The sequence below is a fragment of the Oncorhynchus masou genome, chromosome 17 (assembly GCF_036934945.1).
Source record: "Oncorhynchus masou masou isolate Uvic2021 chromosome 17, UVic_Omas_1.1, whole genome shotgun sequence".
Lineage (NCBI taxonomy): Eukaryota > Metazoa > Chordata > Actinopteri > Salmoniformes > Salmonidae > Oncorhynchus > Oncorhynchus masou.
The window spans coordinates 11,461,409-11,478,145 of record NC_088228.1 but is presented as its reverse complement, the minus strand read 5'-3'; the positions used below and the strand labels follow the sequence as shown (position 1 = coordinate 11,478,145).

General features: G+C 45.1%; 2 protein-coding genes across 3 annotated transcripts in view; one reads left to right on the top strand and one right to left on the bottom strand.

The window, feature by feature from the left end:
* Nucleotides 1-53: 53 nt before the first annotated feature.
* On the top strand, nucleotides 54-5,823 carry LOC135558458 (protein FAM78B-like). The gene is made up of 3 exons (XM_064992267.1): nucleotides 54-1,405; nucleotides 1,756-2,035; nucleotides 2,761-5,823. Exons 1-3 carry the CDS (start codon nucleotides 1,071-1,073, stop codon nucleotides 3,001-3,003), a joined length of 858 nt encoding a protein of 285 aa, XP_064848339.1. The 5' UTR covers nucleotides 54-1,070; the 3' UTR covers nucleotides 3,004-5,823.
* Nucleotides 5,824-8,148: 2,325 nt separating this feature from the next.
* Nucleotides 8,149-16,737, bottom strand: part of LOC135558457 (UDP-N-acetylglucosamine transporter-like) — a 36,694-nt gene continuing 28,105 nt past the window's right edge. For both annotated transcript variants that reach the window (XM_064992264.1, XM_064992265.1), the window contains exons 7-8: nucleotides 9,130-9,263; nucleotides 8,149-8,542 (exon numbers count right to left, since the gene is read on the bottom strand). In XM_064992264.1, coding sequence (XP_064848336.1) covers nucleotides 8,458-8,542; nucleotides 9,130-9,263 — 219 coding nt within the window. In that variant the 3' untranslated portion in view covers nucleotides 8,149-8,457. The remainder of the gene's footprint in view (nucleotides 8,543-9,129; nucleotides 9,264-16,737) is intronic.

Here is a 16,737-nt window from a genome sequence, read left to right as displayed (position 1 = left end):
GGTGTTAACCACGTCTATGTATACATGTTTTTTCAAGGCAGGGGTCTGGTGTACGCCTCTTCCTCACTGGTTGTCGCTGTCTATCCTCCCAGCATCAGCACCTAGCCTAACTGAACAGCGACCGTCCTCGAAGAAATGATGCTCTACCAAGCGAGGGAGTTGGACGGATAATGGTTAATCGGTCGACGGAGAAAGACATGGATGATTCGTGTCACCAAAACATTTAAGGGATAAATGAGCGGCTGGGTATCACAGGAAGTCCCGGGCACGTTTGTGCAGTTCTGGCTGCTTTCTCTCACCATTCATAATGCACCATTCATGATGCGAGCTTCCCTCATCCTTGATCTCAAGAATGGCAAGAAGAAAACATTGAAATTGCCTAGCGTTGTTGGCTCGACAGGGCACCATAGCATGCCACGCGCTGTTTCGTTGTTTCATATAGACTGTTAGGCTATAACTAGCCTACTATCATCGGGTTTAGGAAGGATATGAGCCAATGTCTTCTTGTTGTGCCGAACAAGACAATCTTCTTTGAGGGCGCCGTACCAAAAGCAGGGCTATGCAAGCCATCCAAACAAAGGCACCTCAACACCCCCATTGACTCACCAGCTGTCCCGTCGCCACTGACATGACAACGCTGATCCGAAAGAGCAGGATCAAAGGGCACCGACCTGCAGCCGGACGCGTGGACTCTAAAAGGAAGGGGGCGACGGACTCGAAGCGAGGAAGCAGCAGCCCGAAGAATGCCGAATTGCAGTTTCTAGGGATAAGCACCAAGGGCAGTGCGGCACTCAACAGTCATATCGGGGGAAGGTGGTGGGGGAGCTGTTCAGTGTACCTTCCCCCCACTCTTCGTTCTGCTCCTACCTTGTCCTTTACGTTCCATTTTCCCGGCGCGAAAAAATGCTTGAAAACAACTGCAGTATTGATTTGATTTCGAATGTTGGTTCTGTGTTTATATTCAAAATGATTAACCTATTTCGTTTTCTTAAGCCGGTTGACTGCATCAGTGATGGGCAATTGAAATATTAATCTTGATTTACAAGCTCGCTGGAATCCGAGAGGGACTGATGTACATACTGGTCAGGTATCATCTCCTCCCTCCGTCTCTTGTTCTGCTTACTCTGCTACTTGCCAGCACCATGGGCTGTATCCAGAGCATCGCCTGCAAGCCGCGCATTAGAAGGGAGAACATTGTAGTCTACGAGGTATCGGCCTCCATTGACCAGTGCCCAACGGTGATAGAGGAGAACTCGCCTATAGTGCTGCGGTATAAGACACCATATTTCAGGGCCTCAGCCGGGATCGTAATGCCTCCGGTGCCCCGCAATGAAACCTGGGTGGTGGGTTGGATCCAGGCTTGTACTCAAATGGAGTTCTACAATACTTATGGTGACATTGGCATGTAAGTTCTGAGCTGTCACCAATCAGTAATCATTCAATCTGACTGACTCTGACTCTTTCTCATTTTCTCTCTCACACACACACAATAGGCTTTAGTTCAGTGGGCTAATGTCTTGAGTCACTTGGCCAGACGATCCAGGTTTGGTACCCAGTCGGTCACATAATGTGAGCTGTTCTGTCTATATGCATCCGTTGGTGTGAGTGAAATTCTAGCAGCTGTACATTTCCTAGGCTACTATGAACATAGTCCATTAAGCGAGGTTATTGTAATGTATCATTATCATAAACTGTTATACTGTTTTGTAAGCCAGATATGATATAATAATACAAACTCTTCGTCCATTACCAAAGGTCCAGCTGGGAGTTACCGGAGCTCCGCGAGGGCCGGGTCAAGGCCATCAGCGACTCGGACGGGGTCAGCTACCCCTGGTACGGCAATACCACCGAGACTGTCACCATCACGGGCCCCACGTCCAAGCCGTCGCGCCTCACGGTCAGCATGAACGACAACTTCTACCCCAGTGTGACCTGGGCCGTGCCCATCAGCAACAGCAACACAGCCATGCTGTCACACATCACCCGAGACCAGAGCTTCATCACCTGGCTGGTTGCCATCAACTCTGTCACCAAGGTACTGTAGGCTTCAGAACATGGACCTCCTTGGACTTTATGAACTGCTCTGTTTAGTTTTTGTTTCATTATCTTAAAAGGTATAGTTAACTTTTTCCAACCTCTAAAGTGGTCTAATCTCGAGATAAATCCACATCCCACACAATCAGTTCTATAGATCCAACAATACGTTCCTCAATCCCAAATGCATGGGAATGATTAGCACCATCTAATTAGTTTGATCAACCCAAAAAATGGTGTGCAATGTGGACTCATCCCAACATATGACCACCTTTTAGGTCTGAAACCATCTGACAAACACATTTTGGACTGAACTCAGCCTTTAAATTAGTGTTTTTTATGGTGTTCCTGGAGTACCCCCAGGGCTGTTCATTTCTGTCCTTGCCCAGTGCAGCCTTGGTCCTGGGGTAATCAATGTAGGCTACATATTGCAAAACACTTCTCTGTGTGCTAACTGTAAAGCTCTTTGGGCTGCAGCGTATTACATGACAGTTGCTATACAAGACTCAGTGGATCCTGCTGATGGGAGAACCGCTCATAATAATGGCCTGAACAGAGCAAATGGAAAGGCATCAAACCCTTGGAAATCATGTGTTTAATGTATTTGGTACCATTCCACCTATTCCGCTCCAGTCATTACCACAAGCCCGTCCTCCCCAATTAAGGCGCCACCAACCTCCTGTGATGCAAGTTAACTTTTCCGAATATCATTTTTTCACTTCCCAGGAGCGCATTGTGCTGCAGACGGTGCGGTGGCGGATGCGGGTGGACATCGCCGTGGACCCTGACATGCCCCTTGGCTCCCGGGCCTCCCTAGTGGGCCGTCCTCACCAGGAGCAGCCCCACATCCTCAACTATCAGGAGCCAATCCTCTCCAACGCCCTGGGACGACCCAATGCCAACGACGCCCAAGTGCTGATGTGGAGGCCCCGCAGAGGGGCGCCCCTAGTGGTCATACCGCCCAAATAAGGTTGAAAAGACTGAGAAAAAAGAGATGTGATTGGTTCACGGTAATGAGGAAGTGTTGACCATCGCAAAGCAGGGAAATTACGAGTTATCTTGCCAAGATGTCAGCTCTTCACTCATACCTACTAGTGTCAGGGTTCAATGGATGATAAGAAATTGTGAAACAGTATAGGTATTTTCTCTGGACTGGACTGCATTGGAATTGGCACAGCGGAAATTTACAGAGCTAGACTGGTTTTAGGTGCAGGCTCAAAACTGCATCAGCGTTTGATTAAGTTGGACTGTTTTTGGACGGCCACAGTCCTGAATTAGAGTTGTATCCATTGGACAGAAAGGGACAGAGCTATCGAAGTTTCATTGAGGTGGACTGGACACAGAACTGCATCCTACTGTAGATCTTATTGCATGAGAAAGAAAACAGTCTATGACTGGAATAAGAATACCATTTTATATAAGCTCATCACATTAAGGATATTGAATGGAACTTCTTACATTGGCCATGAAATCCTGCAAGCTGGAAAATCTCCTCAGTGCCAATTATGGATATAACAGCCTTTAACGCTCATACAAACATTTTAAGAACACATCGTTAGATTTAATTATGAGTCAAATCATATTATATAAATCTTTTGTTAGTTTAAGATTAACTCACATCAATCAGATTGTATTAAGAACACCGACTTGGCATAAAGTTCTAAAAAGAAATGGGCTGATTGTAGTCTTATTGAAATACGCCATGTTTATCCATTCAAATAGAAACATAGAACATGGACGGGTTAAAGGTGTGGGTTTTCTCGTGTCAGTTGAGTATCTACACGTACAAACATGAATGTCCAAGTCTAAGTCCAACCCTTGCCACTACCCATATTGCTTATCTTTACAATCCTTTCCGATATACTCAAAGTGTCTTGGGTGAGGGGATAGGGGTTTATTTGGGATTGGGCCATAGTCCCACAGTACACTATTAAGGCAGTGGTCTGGGCTGGTATTGGGTTTATTCAGAGGTGTCCCTATCATATTACACAATGTCACATGATTCATTCTCCATCTATGCTCTTCACCAGGTTCAGTCCACACCTTCCCATCTGTCTGTCCATCTATTTCTCTCCCTCCCATCATTCCATCATTCTCTCTCCTCTCCACATGTCACAATCCCTGAATTTCTCTCCACTCCAAGACTATGCAAACACAGAGGGACTGTTGAGTGAGATAAAAAAGTACCAGTCAAAAGTTTGGACACACCTCATCATGCAAGGTTTTTCTTTATTTTTTACTATTTTCTACATTGCAGAATAATAGTGAAGACATCAAAACTATGAAATAACACATGGAATCATGTAGTAACCAAGAAAGTGTTAAACAAATCAAAACATATTTGAGATTCTTTGAAGTAGCCGCCCTTTCTCTTGATGACAGCTTTGCACACTCGTGGCATTGTCTCAACCAACTTCACCTGGAAGGCTTTTCCAACACTCTTGAAGGAGTTACCACATATGCTGAGCACTTGTTGGCTGCTTTTCCTTCACTCTGCGGTCCAACTCATCCCAAACCATCTCAATTGGGTTGAGTTCGGGTGATTGTGGAAGCCAGGTCATCTGATATAGCACTCCATTACTCTCCTTCTTGGTCAAATAGCCCTTATACAGCCTGGAGGTGTGTTGGGTCCTTGTCAAGTTGAAAAACAAATGATAGTCCCACTAAGCACAAACCAGATGGGATGGCGTATCACTGCAGAATTCTGTGGTAGCCATGCTGGTTAAGTATGCCTTGAATTCTAAATAAATAACAGAGAGTATCACCAGCAAAGCACCCACCCCACACCATCACACCTCCTCCTCCATGCCTCATGGTGGGAACCACACATGCGGAGATCATCCGTTCACCTACTCTGCGTCTCACAAAGACACGGAGGTTGGAACCAAAAGTCTCAAATTTGGACAATTCAGTCCAAAAGACAGATTTTCACCGGTCTAATGTCCACTGCTCATATTTTTTGGCCCAAGCAAGTCTCTTCTTATTATTGGTGTCCTTTAGTCATGGTCTTTGCAGCAATTCGACCACGAAGGCTTGATTTACACAGTCTCCTCTGAACATTTGATGTTGAGATGTGTCTGTTACTCTGGGCCTTCCTTTCGTGTGGCGGTCCTCATGAGAGCCAGTTTCATCATAGCGCCTGATGGTTTTTGCGACTGCATTTGAATAAACTTTCGAAGTTCTTGATATTTTCCGTATTGATTGACCTTCATGTCTTAAAGTAATGATGGACTGTCATTTCCCTTTGCTTATTTGAGCTGTTCTTGCCATAATATGGACTTGGTATTTTGCCAAATAGGGCTATCTTCTGTATACCACCCCTACCTTGTCACAACACAACAAAATTGGCTCAAACGCATTAAGAAGGAAAGAAATTCCACAAATTAACTTTTAACAAGGCACACTTGTTAATTGAAATGCATTCCAGGTGACTACCTCATGAAGCTGGTTGAGAGAATGCCAAGAGTGCAAAGCTGTCATCAATGCAAATGGTGGCTACTTCGAAGAATATAAAATATTTTTATTTGTTTAACACTTTTTTGGTTACTACATGTTTCCATATGTGTTATTTCATTGTGTTGATGTCTTCCCTGTTATTCTACAATGTAGAAAATAGTAAAATAAAGAATACCCTTGAATGAGTAGGTGTGTCCAAACTTTTGACTGGTACTGTAGGTGGATAAATGATTAGGAAACACAGGGTGGAGGTATTTTTCACAATGATGGCTTTCGTCATTTCCCCAAAATGGCTGCTGTTCATTGATTAAACTGAATCTTTTTCTAGCCACATTCACAATTGTCATTCTTGGGTAAGATGGAAGCTATTTCCATGTTAGATACACAAAGAAATGAAAATATATTATATATGAACACAGTTTATGCAGCTCTGACTAGGCACCAAACATATTCAGTGATCTGTTGTTATAGAGACTGTTTTGGTTTGTCTAAACTTGACACCATAGGAAGCAGGGTCGCCTTCATGAGGGCACAACGTAGCAGGATGCTTTGCAACACAAACATTTGGGCAGTCTCACCCTGTCTTTAGCCTGTTTTGTTCCATTTGGTGCCCAACGACCCAGTTGTTGTGAAACGTCACACAATTTATTACCTCTTTGCTCATCAATAAATCCTGCTTTGTGATTTCATGCCTAGATGAAACAACACACATACATACATACATACATACATACATACATACATACATACATACATACATACATACATACATACTACTGGATTTGTCAATACAAAACATCTGTTTAGACCCATGTTTCACATTTGATCACTTTAATTATTAATTTCTGTTGTTGCATGAAAGGCAATTTTTGCATACAAACATCAGTAACTGGATCTGAATGTTCGGAAATGAGCAGAAAGTTCAAAGCATTCCTTCCTTTAATCCTTTTCCTCCTTGTCCCCAATTAAAAGACATCCAGCATCTCTAGTCATTCGTCTCAACCCCTCCCCTCTGCTGTAAATGTGCTATGGCCCAACACTCCCACTAGGTGGAGCTGTCACTCACAGACAAATGAGGAGGGGCTTTGTAACGTGTGAGGCATTCAATTCATTTGAATGCCCTTGGTCTTATTGACCATCAGTACCCATAAAATACATTCATACTACAAACGGCCTTTCCCCTACTCCCTTATTCCCCAAATACATAAAAACATGATCAAATATGTAAAAATTTAATATTTATCTCAAACTAACGTTGTCAGTGAATTCTTGGATTTATCCAAACATTTTTGTTGATACCTGTAATGTCCCTGTTTTCCCATGATTCCATGCTTTGGTGATTCCATGATCACCCCTGAGATGAAAGGAGGTGAGAGATCAAAGGTGAGCATAACCCTTCATAGGCATCGTAACAGCTTCAGCTCAATGAATGGGCCTGTGTGTGTGCGTGTGTGTGTGTGTGTGTGTGTGTGTGTGTGTGTGTGTGTGTGTGTGTGTGTGTGTGTGTGTGTGCGTGTGTGCGTGTGTGCGTGTGTGCGTGTGTGTGTGTGTGTGTGCGTGCGTGTGTGTGCGTGTGTGTGTGAAATGCATGCGAGTGTTAACTGTGAAGAAGTCACATTCATGAGCCTGTTCGAGTCAAACTTGATGGAGTCACTATGGGGAGAGCGTTGTACCATTTTTACCCCCATGCATCATAAATCACTTTGAATTTCAATAAAAAGCTTAGTAAATGCTAAATAGTCATTGTCGGATGTTGCCCTCCATCTTGATTGGACAAACAAAACCCAGTGTGTGTTGGCAGGTCTCAGACATTCCGTTTCAGGCGACTCCTATCTATTTTGAACGCTAAACATCGCAGGACTACTTCTGTCTACACTCTTTATTCAGAAGTTGTGCTCGTCCTCCTCAGCAACCTAATCCTCCCTCCACCTTGCCCCATTTCCCTGTGTGTCTCTTCTTTGTGGTTCAAGGGCTGTGGTGGTGGGTCTCCAATCTAGACTCTGTTATGGCAGGTGGTGGGTCTCCAATCTAGACTCTGTTATGGCAGGTGGTGGGTCTCCAATCTAGACTCTGTTATGGCAGGTGGTGGGTCTCCAGTCTAAACAGGTGGTGGGTCTGTCTAAACTCTGCTATGGCTGGTGGTGGGTCTCCAATCTAAACTCTGCTATGGCTGGTGGTGGGTCTCCAATCTAAACTCTGCTATGGCAGGTGGTGGGTCTCCAATCTAAACTCTGCTATGGCTGGTGGTGGGTCTCCAATCTAAACTCTGCTATGGCTGGTGGTGGGTCTCCAATCTAAACTCTGCTATGGCTGGTGGTGGGTCTCCAATCTAAACTCTGCTATGGCTGGTGGTGGGTCTCCAATCTAAACTCTGCTATGGCTGGTGGTGGGTCTCAATCTAAACTCTGCTATGGCTGGTGGTGGGTCTATGGCTGGTGGTGGGTCTCCAATCTAAACTCTGCTATGGCTGGTGGTGGGTCTCCAATCTAAACTCTGCTATGGCTGGTGGTGGGTCTCCAATCTAAACTCTGCTATGGCTGGTGGTGGGTCTCCAATCTAGACTCTGCTATGGCAGGTGGTGGGTCTCCAGTCTAAACTCTGCTATGGCTGGTGGTGAGTCTCCAATCTAGACTCTGCTATGGCTGGTGGTGGCTAGACTCTGCTATGGCTGGTGGTAGGTCTCCAGTCTAAACTCTGCTATGGCTGGTGGTGGGTTTCCAATCTAGACACTGCTATGGCAGGTGGTGGGTCTCCAGTCTAAACTCTGCTATGGCTGGTGGTGGGTCTCCAATCTAGACTCTGCTATGGCTGGTGGTGGGTCTCCAATCTAGACTCTGCTATGGCAGGTGGTGGGTCTCCAATCTAAACTCTGCTATGGCAGGTGGTGGGTCTCCAATCTAAACTCTGCTATGGCTGGTGGTGGGTCTCCAATCTAAACTCTGCTATGGCTGGTGGTGGGTCTCCAATTTAAACTCTGCTATGGCTGGCCTCAGCCTCATAGCCATACAGGAAGGTGGCAGCAAGGACCAGCACTGCTCCTAGGAAGAACATACTGGGGGAGAGAGAGAGAGAGAGAGAGAGAGAGAGAGAGAGAGAGAGAGAGAGAGAGAGAGAGAGAGAGAGAGAGAGAGAGAGAGAGAGAGAGAGAGAGAGAGAGAGAGAGACAGAGAGAGAGAGAGAGAGAGAGAGAGAGAGAGAGGGAGAGAGAGAGCATTTACTCAGACAGGAGGGGGAGAGGGAGCATTTACTCAGACAGGAGGGAGAGAGAGAGCATTTCCTCAGACAGGAGGGAGAGAGAGAGAGAGACAGAGAGACAGGGAGAGAGAGAGAGAGAGAGAGAGAGAGAGAGAGAAGAGAGAGAGAGAGAGAGAGAGAGAGAGAGAGAGAGAGAGAGAGAGAGAGAGAGAGAGAGAGAGAGAGAGAGAGAGAGAGAGAGAGAGAGAGAGAGAGAGAGAGAGATCAGAGGTGTTAGAGTTACAGACAGAACATTTATATTCAGGGCGTTCTCATACTAATTCAGCTCTCTTTTCGTATTCTCATCTGTATTTTATCAGGAAATCTGTTGAGATTATGAACTTTTTATCCAAGATGGACCTGGCCAGATGATTTATCAAAGTGTGGGTGTGTGCGTATGTGTACCTGGTGGGGTCGAAGTCCACCAACCAGAAGTAGGATATGAGTGTTGACAGGATGATGGAGAGTGAGGTGGCAAACCCCTTCAGGATGTTGTCTGCATACTTAATGACTGCTGCTATGACCAACCCACCCAGAGCCTGGAAACACAAGCAACACAGAGATGACATGGATTTAACCCTGTACTGCAGTGGGCTAAATCAGTGTTTCTTGGTGGCCTTAAACAAATCTACTCTGAAACAAAAGTATACACCTCACACACAAGGGGCTCATTTTTGCAGAGTGAAACTTACCAGAGTAAATTATTTGAAGGAGTTCATTTATAGAGTGAACTCAAGTCAAGTATACAAGTGTAAGTGTAATTTTATATTTATTTAATTCAATTTCGCTAACGTTAACTAGACCTACTAGTAGTTCTGTTGTGATAATAACGTGAGTTAGACCTACCAGTAGGCTAGTTCCGTCTGTGATAATAACATTAGTAAGACCTACTAATTGGCTAGTTATGTTGTGATAATAATGTTAGGAGTGGTTTGCAAGTGATTTAATTATTTTGGGTCTTATTTTTCTCTGTGCTCATCTCTACATGTCCTGTGCAACTATTTGCAATGCATCAGTGCAACAATGTTATCATAACCGGCCAAAAGTGATCCCACTTTCCCACCTCAACTTTCCCTGACATGCATGTTCTATGCTGTAGGCCTGTTTTACATTCAGCAATTAGCAAAAGCAAACCTGCTTCTTTCCCCGAATAAACTATTAGGCCTAGTAGAAAAATAGCTTTTGTAGCCTAAAGTGTTTCCTGGGAGTTTCACAAGGAATTGCCTATTTAGGAGAGGCTTGCAGCCTAAAGCCTGTTGCGCATGTGAACCGCTTGGATAAGAGAAGCTAGTGACTTGTAGCCAAAGTAAGAAGCTAAATATTAGCTAGATATTAGGCATTCACTAGGTAAATAATAAGACTATCGGCTAAATATTTACCTATCAAAGTGCTAGAAAAATAAATGAAGAGATTATGAAACGGCAGATGCTCTGTGGTCCCTGGGCATGCAAAGCTCCACTAATGATTAGTCCTTAGCCTACGTTTTTAGACAATACAAGTATTATACCTGGGCTACAACAACACAGTGCAATGAGGAATCAATTATTGTTATTAAGTGAATATGCAAGTATTGTCCATAGTCTGTACACTGCAGTGATGTAGGCTAATTTGAATAGCAGTTCACATGTCCTGTTTTGTTTCAGGCCAAAATAACTGCATAGGCCTACAGTTTAAGGCTACTTATACAGCCATTTGGATCAGTGTGGGTCTATGACAGTTTAGAACGTTCAGAAAGGTACATTAGCTGGCCACTCATATGGTGTAGGCCTATTTTGTCATGATGTAGCCCGGTGTTAATCTAGGCCCAGGCCTACTATAGGAAAATATAGGCTTCTCCTTTCCAACTTCCCGCCCGTAAATGCTGTAGCCTATTTTACATTCAGCAAGCAAGAGCAAGCGTGCATCTCCCCTCCAATAAGATATTAGTAAACTAAAGAAAATAAGTCGAAATAATTGTCCAACAATAGTTTGTAGTCTGTCTTTTCCTGGGACTCCACAAGATTTAAGAGGAATAGCCATGGCAGCGGAGAGGCCAGGTGCACAATTGCTCAACAGAACAATAAAGACAACATGTAGCCTATAGCCTAAATTAAAAGCGTATATTATACCATTATTCATAAGCTCAATGTTAGGGTAAATACTGCACTGAATACATCCAGTCAAAGGAAAAAAGTTTATAATATAAAGAAATCAAAGGTAGCCTACACTACACTCTAAAAATTAGGGTTCTTCTGACATCCTCAAAGTTCTTTGAAGAACCTTAGGGTTCTTGGCACTGAAAATGGCCCCCAAAAGGTTATTCCAAGAACCCCATAGGAGGTGGGGTTCATCAAGGAACCTCTTTATTTGGTGGGGTTCTTGCAGGAACCTAACAGCCCAACTGAAACATTTGTATTTGAATTTGAAAGGACAGCAGGTGCAGGCACTTAACTGAAAAGGAAAGGTTTGTCCCTTGTATGATTTACATTGATATTGTTTTATGATGATACCATCTATCTTTTCACATTTGTGCAAATCTTTCTAAAACAGAAAATGGACACAATTCAATGGATATCAATCAACAAAGAGGTAAGAATATGTAGGCTATAACAATATGTTGAAGGCTAGCTGTATTGAAAATATGGCTCCGAAGAACATTGCTTATGTTTTACATTCTCCCAACCAATTGTGCAATTTTGTTTGTTTTTTTGCATTTTGTGTAACTTATTTTTTAACTGATTGCGTACGTAATGTTGCTGCTACCGTCTCTTATGACCGAAAATAACTTCTGGACATCAGAAAAGCGTCACCGCGGACTGGAAGAAACTTTTTCCTTTAACGAGTCCGACGAGAAGGATATCCTGCTCTCACTGGAACAGGCCCAGATCCACGCCTTTCACTGGAACAGGCCCAGATCCACACCTTTCACTGGAACAGGCCCAGATCCACACCTTTCACTGGAACAGGCCCAGATCCACGCCTTTCACTGGAACAGGCCCAGATCCACACCTTTCACTGGAACAGGCCCAGATCCACGCCTTTCACTGGAACAGGCCCAGATCCACGCCTTTCACTGGAACAGGCCCAGATCCACACCTTTCACTGGAACAGGCCCAGATCCACAACCTTTTACTGGAACAGGCCCAGATCCACGCCTTTTGGTGGAACAGGCCCAGATCCACGCCTTTCACTGGAACAGGCCCAGATCCACGCCTTTTGGTGGAACAGGCCCAGATCCACACCTTTCACTGGAACAGGCCCAGATCCACGCCTTTCACTGGAACAGGCCCAGATCCACACCTTTCACTGGAACAGGCCCAGATCCACACCTTTCACTGGAACAGGCCCAGATCCACGCCTTTCACTGGAACAGGCCCAGATCCACACCTTTCACTGGAACAGGCCCAGATCCACACCTTTCACTGGAACAGGCCCAGATCCACAACCTTTTACTGGAACAGGCCCAGATCCACGGCTTTTGGTGGAACAGGCCCAGATCCACGCCTTTTGGTGAAGAAAAGACGCCGGAAAAGGGGACGCAGATCTGGGATTCTTTTGAGAAGCAGGAGGTGAATCTCCCAATGCCTTCCATTCTCCTTGCTGATGTGTAATCGTTACAAAATTAAATTGATGACCTACTATTAAGATTATCCTACCAATGGGACATTAAAAACTGTAACATCTTATGTTTCACCGAGACGCGTCTGAACGAAGAAACAAACAATATAGAGCTAGCGGGATTTTCCATGCATCGGCAGAAAAGAGACGCTACCTCTGGTAAGACGAGGGGTGGGTGTGTGTGTCTTTTTGTCAATAACAGCTGGTGCGCGATGTCTAATATTAAAGAAGTCTCGAGGTATTGCTCGCCTGAGGTAGAGAGAGTTCTCATCTGTATTATTCGTAGCCGTCTATTTACCACCACAAAGCAAAGCTGGCATTAAGACCGCTCTCAACCAACTCTATAAGGCCATAAGCAAAGAAAAACATGCTCATCCAGAAGCGGTGCTCCTAGTGGCCGGTGACTTCAAATGCAGGCAAACTTAAATCAGTTTTACCACATTTTTACCGACATATCACATGTGCAACCAGGGGGAAAAAAGTCCTAGACCACCTTTACTCCACACACAGAGATGCACACAAAGCTCTCCCCCACCCTCTATTTGGCAAATCTGACCACAATTCTATCCTTCTGATTCCTGCGTACAAGCAAAAACTAAAGCAGGAAGTACCAGTGACTCACTCAATATGGAAGAGGTCAGATGACGCAGGACTGTTTGCTAGCACAGAATGTAACATGTTCCAGGATTCATCTAATGCCGTTGAGGTATACACCACCTCAGTCTTCGGCTTTATCAATAAGTGCATCGATGACGTTGTCCCCACAGTGACTGTACGTACATATCCCAACCAGAAGCCATGGATTACATGCAACAACCGCATTAAGCTAAAGGCTAGAGCTGCCGCTTTCAAGGAGTGGGAGACTAATCCGGATGCTTATAAGAAATCCTGCTATGCCCTCTGATGAACCATCAAACAAGCAAAGCGTAAATACCTCATTAAGATTGAATTCTACGACACCGGCTCTGTATTACGAACTACAAAGGGAAACCCAGACGCGAGCTGCCCAGTGACACGAGCCTACCATACGAGCTAAATGCCTATAATGCTCACTTCGAGACAAGCAACACTGGAGCATGCACGAGAGCACCAGCTGTTCTGGATGACTGTGTGATAACGCTCTCGGTAGCCGATGTGAACAAAACCTTTATAACAGGTCAACATTCACAACGCTGCTGGGCCAGACGGATTACCAGGACGTGTACTCAAAGCATGCGCAGACCAACAGTCAGGTGTCTTCACTGATATTTTTAACCTTTCTCTGACCGAGTCTGTAATTTCTACATGTTTCAAGAAGACTACCATAGTCCCTATACCCAAGAATCAGGTAGAAGAAGGTAACCTGACTAAATGTTTACCACCCCGTGGCACTCATGTCGGTAGCCATGAAGTGCTTCGAAAGGCTGGTCATGGCTCACATCAACAGCATCCTCTCGGACACCCTAGACCCACTCCAATTCGCATACCGTCCCAACAGATCCACAGATGATGCAAACTCAATCGCACTCCACACCACCCTTTCTCACCTGGACAAATGAACAACTATGTGAGAATGCTGTTCATCGACTACAGCTCAGAGTTTAACACCATAGTGCCCACGAAGGACCCTGGGACTAAACACCTCCCTCTGCAACTGGATCCTGGACTTCCTGATGGGCTGCCCCCCGGGTGGTAAGAGTAGGCAACAACACGTCTGCCACGCTGATCCTTAACACCGGGGCCCCTCAGGGGTGTGTACTTAGTCCCCTCCTGTATTCCCTGTTCACCCACGACTGTGTGGCCAAACACGACTCCAACACCATCAGTAAGTTTGCTGATGACACAACAGTGGTAGGCCTGATTACCGACAACAATGAGACTGCCTATAGGGAGGACGTCAGAGAACTGGCAGTATGGTGCCAGGACAACAACCTCTCCCTCAATGTTAGCAAGGCAAAGGAACTGATCGTGGACTACAGGAAAAGGTGGGCCCAACAGGCCCCCATTAACATCATCGGGGCTCTAGTAGAGCGGGTTGAGAGTTTCATGTTCCTTGGTGTCCACATCACAAACAAACTGTCATGGTCCAAACATACCAAGTCGTAAATAGGGCACAACAAAACCTTTTCCCGCTCAGGAGACTGAAAAGATTTGGCATGGGCCCCCAGATCCTCAAAAGGTTCTACAGCTGCACCATCGAGAGCATCCTGGCCGGTTGCATCACCGCCTAGTATGGCAACTGCTCGGCATCTGACCGTAAGGCACTAAAGAGGGTGGTGCGAATGGCCCAGTACATCACAGGGGCCAAGCTTCCTGCCATCCAGGACCTATATAGTAGGCGGTCAGAGGAAACCTCATAAAATTGTCAGAGACAATTACAGATTACTTCAACTAGCCTGTACCTCAGCACACTGACTCTGTACCCCCTGTATATATCCTTGCTACTGTTATTCTTATTATTCTTACTTTTAATTCTTACTTTTTATTTTAGCCTACTTGGTAAATATTTTCTTCTTGAACTCCACTGTTGGTTAAGGGATTTTTAAGTGTCAATTATCACTTAGCAAACAGAAATTTACATCCTGTAGTTCTAACTCCAAAAAATGTTGGGACATTGTAAAGTCCATGGAGAACAAGAGCGCCTCCTCCCAGCTGCCCAGTGCACTGCGGCTAGGTAACACGGTCACCATTGATAAATCCATGACAATCAAACATTTCAATAAGCATTTCTCTACTGCTGACCATGCTTTCCTCCTGGCTACACCAAACCTGGCCAACAGCTCTGCACCCCCCGCAGCTAATTGCCCGAGCCTCCCCAGCTTCTCCTTTACGCAAATCTAGATAGCCGATGTTATGAAAGAGCTGCAAAACCTGGACCCGTACAAATCAGCTGGGCTAGACAATCTGGACCCTCTCTTTCTAAAACTATCCGCTGCCATTGTTGCAACCCTATTACCAGTCTGTTCAACCTCTCTTTTGTATTCTCCGAGATCCCCAAAGATTGGAAAGCTGCCGCGGTCATCCCCCTCTTCAAAGGGGGTAACACTCTAGACCCAAACCGTTATAGACCTATATCCATCCTGACTTAACTTTTTAAAGTCCTCGAAAGCCAAGTTAACAAACAGATCACTGACAATTTCGAATCCCACCGTACCTTCTCCGCTGTGCAATCCGTTTTCCGAGCTGGTCATGGCTGCACCTCAGCCACGATCAAGGTACTAAACGATATCATAACCGCCTTCGATAAAAGACAGTACTGTGCAGCCATCTTCATAGATTTGGCCAAGGCTTTCGACTCTGTCAATCACTGTATTCTTATCGGCAGACTCAATAGCCTTGGTTTCTCAAATGACTGCCTCACCTGGTTCACCAACTACTTCACAGACAGTGTGTCAAATCGGAGGGCCTGTTGTCCGGACCTCTGGCAGTCTCTATGGGGGTACCACAGGGTTCAATTCTCGGGCCGACTCTTTTCTCTGTATATATCAATTATGTCGCTCTTGCTGTGGGTGATTCCCTGATCCACCTCTACGCAGATGACACCATTCTGTTTACATCTGGCCCTTCTTTGGACACTGTGTTAACTAACCTCCAAACGAGCTTCAATGCCATACAACACTCCTTCCGTGGCCTCCAACTGCTCTTAAACGCTAGTAAAACCAAATGCATGCTTTTCAACCGTTCGCTGCCCAAACCCACCCGCCCGACCAGCATCACTACTCTGGACGGTTCTGACCTAGAATACGTGGACAACTACAAATACCTAGATGTCTGGCTAGACTGTAAACTTTCCTTCCAGTGTCACGCTCTGACCTTAGAGAGCCGTTTTATTTCTCTATTTGGTTAGGTCACGGTGTGATGTGGGGTGGGCATTCTATGTGTTGTTTTCTATGTTTCTTTATTTCTATGTTTTGGCCGGGTATGGTTCTCAATCAGGGACCGCTGTATATCGTTGTCTCTGATTGGGAATCATACTTAGGCAGTCCTTTTTCCCTCCTTTCAGTGTGGGTAGTTATCTTTGTTAATGGCACTATAGCCCTGTAAGCTTCACGGTTGTTTTTCGTTTCTTGTTTTATTGGCGACACTTTAAATAAAAAGAGAAATGTACGCTCACCACGCTGCACTTTGGTCCACTTCTTTTGACGGCCGTGACATCTGGACTCATATCAAAAATCTCAATCCAAAATCAAATCTAGAATCGGCTTTCTATTTCGCAACAAAGCCTCCTTCACTCACGCCGCCAAACTTAACCTAGTAAAACTGACTATCCAACCAATCCTCGACTTCGGCGATGCCATCTTCAAAATAGCTTCCAATACTCTACTCAGCAAACTGGATGCAGTCTATCACAGTGCCATCCGTTTGGTTACCAAAGCCCCTTATAGCACCCACCACTGCGACCTGTATGCGCTAGTTGGCTGGCCCTCGCTACATATT

Excerpts from the sequence above, each read along its gene's own strand:
- LOC135558458 (XM_064992267.1), top strand. The coding sequence starts at position 1,071 with ATGTACATACTGGTCAGGTATCATCTCCTCCCTCCGTCTCTTGTTCTG. Across the intron at positions 1,406-1,755 it reads ACTTATGGTGACATTGGCAT|GTCCAGCTGGGAGTTACCGG; the intron begins GTAAGTTCTGAG and ends CCATTACCAAAG. Across the intron at positions 2,036-2,760 it reads CCATCAACTCTGTCACCAAG|GAGCGCATTGTGCTGCAGAC; the intron begins GTACTGTAGGCT and ends TTCACTTCCCAG.